Source organism: Sycon ciliatum, chromosome 6 (genome assembly GCF_964019385.1).
Source record: "Sycon ciliatum chromosome 6, ocSycCili1.1, whole genome shotgun sequence".
Classification (NCBI taxonomy): Eukaryota; Metazoa; Porifera; class Calcarea; order Leucosolenida; family Sycettidae; genus Sycon; species Sycon ciliatum.
Window position 1 is genome coordinate 32232283 of NC_088648.1, and position 4066 is coordinate 32236348.

Sequence of the window (4066 nt, forward strand, 5' to 3'; positions counted from 1 at the left end):
CCGACGACTATTTTTACGCTGCCACCATTGTAACTCGTATACTCTCAGCACTCAAAGCACATACTTGTTGTTACGTAAGTAGTTATCAATATTCGTTCATTGTCTCACACAAGGAGAAGAAGAAGACAAGGCAGTACGAGTATGCGCACAGCCTATCCATGCATTCCTACGGTGTACTATTTATGCGTATACAAATTACGTGTAGTTTCCGCGATCGAAACTCTGTCTCAGTTGAATTATTTTAGTAGTGTATTTGTTCGCACTCGTGGACGAGTGACTAATCGTAATGGAACAATCACAGGACGTTACCGGATTTGACCTGTCCTCCGCGACCGAGCGACAGCAGGAATCTCAAATGGGTTGTAATGAATAGCTATGCATGACTGTAGATGCCACTCTGCACTGTTACTACTAGTATTCTGTACTCGCATAGTAATCTAGCCATGATGTCTTTGTTACGTAGATCTATGCGGTTGCGCATGTAGCCAAGTTCCCCGATGTGTTGTGTAGCGGTTTGCACATGCATATGTAGCATGCTATCCCGTGTGTTGCGGCGGCTGGCACAAGTACGACTGCAGCTCAGTTTGTTGTGTTGTTCCTTCTTCTAGTTAGTTCGAGTTTGCGTTGCTTGTGTCCATTTTGCTAATCTCTCCTTTTCCAATATCATGTATAAACTGTACTACTGAGAGTTGTTGTAGGGTGAGAGTAGCCGTGCGTCGGGGGACGAGGGTTCCACAACATCTGGTGCCGAAACCCGGGAAGTTTGGAGTCTCTGAACGTGGTTTATTCTCTTAATTTGTGGAAAGACCCTGTCGAAGGCCGACTAAGCTATGTCTCTGAAGGTGGACAGCTTCCTGAGGACGTTCAAGGGAAGCGGTGAGGACTTCGAACGGTTTTGGGAGAAATTTGAAGTACTGGCTGAGATTCAGACGTGGAATGATGAAGCCAAACGCATGAAGAATTTTCCATTGTTTTGGAGGAAAACGCGTTTCTTGTGTTGTCAAGGATGGATGCAGCCGACAGGAAGAAACAAGACAAAGTTCTGGCTAAACTGAGACAGTCGTTCTGCATGACCAAGGCGCAAGCATACAGCGCATTTACGAAGAGGAAGCTCCGGATCGACGAGTCTCCTGACGCCTACGTAGCTGACCTACAGAGGCTGTACACTTTGGCGGGTCATGCTGCTGATGATGACAAGGACGCACTGCTGATAGAGCAGATGATCGCTGGTCTGTCATCCCAGTACGCCCGCGAGTTGAGGTTCACCATGGCAGGCAAGGAGCTGTCCTTGTCAGGATGTCTAGATGTAGTCCGTGCTCTGCGCAGCGCCAATGCTGATGATGCCTGTGGCAGGAGCGAGGTAGTGGCAGTTACTGCACCAGCCCAGGCTGGTCAACAGACTGCATCTTCTGACGCCTGCTACCTGTGTGGCGAAGTAGGTCACATAAAGAGGTTTTGCCCCAAACGGCAGAGCTGGGGCCGTGGCCGTGGATTCGGTGGTGGCCCTACGGCCACCACCGAATCCACGGCCACGGCCGGTGGACTCGGTGGTGGTCGTGGCGGTGGATTCGGTGGTGGTCGCGGCGGCACTTGGAACCGGGATTCCCGCCCGAGGGAGACACTGTCTCAGTGCTATTTCTGTGACGGCGTTGGGCACCTAAAGCGAGACTGCCCTGAGCGTAACACCTGGCAAGAGAGCAAGTCAGGAACTGCAGCTTCGGCTGTTGGAAATGCAGCTCCAGTGCGCCCGACGATGTCCGAGGATGCAACGTGCCTGTGCTCTGTAGCTGAAGCAACGCGTGCATCGCTACCGCGCCTATTCCTAGATCTGCGGTCCAGCGCTAGCGTACGTAACGGCTGGGCGCGAGCTCGGTCCGCCATCGACACGTGCGCAAGGTACACTATGGTAACTGCATCGTTCCTCCGAGCCTATGACATCGATTATGACCCCGGAAAGCCGAGATCCATAGTAGCCGTAGACGGCAAGCCGGTTAAAATCCTCGGTGAGACGGACCTTCAGCTCCAGCGAATGGACGGACCGGTGTCTCTCCCACGGGTGCACGTAAAAGCATGCGCCGTCGGATCGCTAGCGGCGGTCGGTGCGGACATCTTGCTCGGTGCAGATGTCATCGCTGGTGTCGGAGGTGTCAGCATCGGATATGGCAATGACGGGGAGATCGACTCGGCTAATTTCGGACCGGGGATTCCCAGCGTCAGTGCAACGGCTGCGCCGGCAAGTGACCACCCCCTCCGCCATGTGACTGTGACCAGGGATGCCAAAGATGTCACCCTGGCTGCGGACGAAGGACAGGTGCACTGGGACGATGAACTGAAGAAGTGGACCCTGCAGTGGCGTTGGAAGGATGGCCAGGAGCCGTCGCATCCGATCGGATCAGGCATTGGCCAGTATGCACGCACCAACCTGTCCGCTGAACAGGAGACCCAGTTCTGCGACGAAGTGGATTCCTGGGTGGAAAAAGGCTGGCTAGTGGAGCACGACGAGGCCACCCACGGATCGCCTACAGCTGTTATCCCCCTACTGGCGAAGAGTCAGGCCCATAAATCTACCACTCCCGTTCGCCCCTGCCTGGACTACCGTGGCCTCAACAACCTGATTAAGTCCAACCCAGGCATGGATGCTCCTGCTTGTGCCGAGAAGATACGGAAGTGGGGGCAAGTCGGAGGCCAGTATGAGCTAGTCGATGTGCGCAAGGCCTACCTACAGGTGCATGTGGACCCGGCTCTTCTACGATACCAAGTGGTCGTGTGGCGCGGCAAATTGTACGTAATGACCGGGATGGGCTTTGGGCTATCCATTGCCCCAAAGTTCATGGACGTGATCGTACGATGGGTGACACAACCGTGGCCGGAAGCCGAAAACTACGTCGATGACGTCCTGACGCCGGCGGATGAGCGTGAAGATGTTGTTGCGGAATTCGCACGATACTCGCTGCCAACCAAGCCAGCGGAGCCGCTGTCGTCCGCTCGAGTCCTAGGCCTGCAGTTGTCGACGCCTGTGGAAGGTGACGCCACATACTGGTCGCGACGCGACGGCGTGGATCTGGCATTTCAGCGCCCGTCGACGAAGCGTGCCATTTTCCAGTGGACAGGCCGCTTAACGAGCCACTACCCGGTAGGCAGCTGGCTGCGACCTGCCTGCTCGTACCTGAAGCGGATGGCCAGTGTGGCTGCTACTTGGGATGAGCCAGTGCCGGAAAGGGTCGTGCAGTATGCAGAGGAAGTTGCCGACCGACTACAGCAAGAGGACCCGGTACGAGGGAATTGGCACGTGACGTCGAAGTCGGAAGGCAATTGGGCCGTCTTCTGCGACGCGTCTGATATAGCAACTGGCGTTGTGTTGCAGCACAATGGCAACACCATCGAGGACGGGACGTGGCTGCGAGATGCCGAGGACATCAACGTCGCCGAGCTTGACGCGTGCATTCATGGGCTCTCTCTCGCTGCCGAGTGGGGCCTGAGTTCGATACGGCTCGTCACGGATTCCAAGACGGTGTTTGCTTGGCTTCAGCAGGTCGCTGACAACGTGCGTCGCGTGAGACTCGGGGTCTTCACAAGGTATGGATCGAGAGACGCTTGCAAGTGGTAGCCGACCTCCTGAAGACTGCCCGGCTCAGCGTGTCCGTAGAATGGGTGCCAACCGACCGGTAGGTATTGGTGACGTCACTTGCGATGGCCGGACAGAGGTGACCGATGTTGTGCAAGCACACACTGCGGTTCAGCCTGTTGAACACATGGCTCGCGTCTGCTAGGAGGACTGCTTCGGTCTCTTCCTCATTCCATAGGTGCCCCATTGCGTGGATTGCTGCTTCCACACCACACTCTTGGCCGCCACACAGCTGAAGCGACCCGACCGCCTGTAGGATCTGCTCTCCGATTATGGTGAGGATGGCTTTGTCTACTATCCTTCCGAGGACTTCACATATGCCGATTGGGGGCACCCCGGGCTTCTTATCCAGAGGCACCAAGCGGCATGCCGTGAATGACTGAAGGGAAATTGGGTTAATGATTCCGGTGGCGATGCGCTTGGCGCAGGCGGCGATGCTAT

The 4066-nt window shown here is 55.6% G+C and overlaps 1 protein-coding gene across 1 annotated transcript; it reads left to right on the forward strand.

The window, feature by feature from the left end:
* The first annotated feature begins 1006 nt into the window (after positions 1 to 1006).
* LOC135820225 (uncharacterized) lies at positions 1007 to 3607 on the forward strand. The gene has a single exon (XM_065333541.1). The coding sequence runs from the start codon at positions 1007 to 1009 to the stop codon at positions 3605 to 3607; it is 2601 nt and encodes an 866-aa protein (XP_065189613.1).
* The last annotated feature ends 459 nt before the right edge of the window (positions 3608 to 4066 follow it).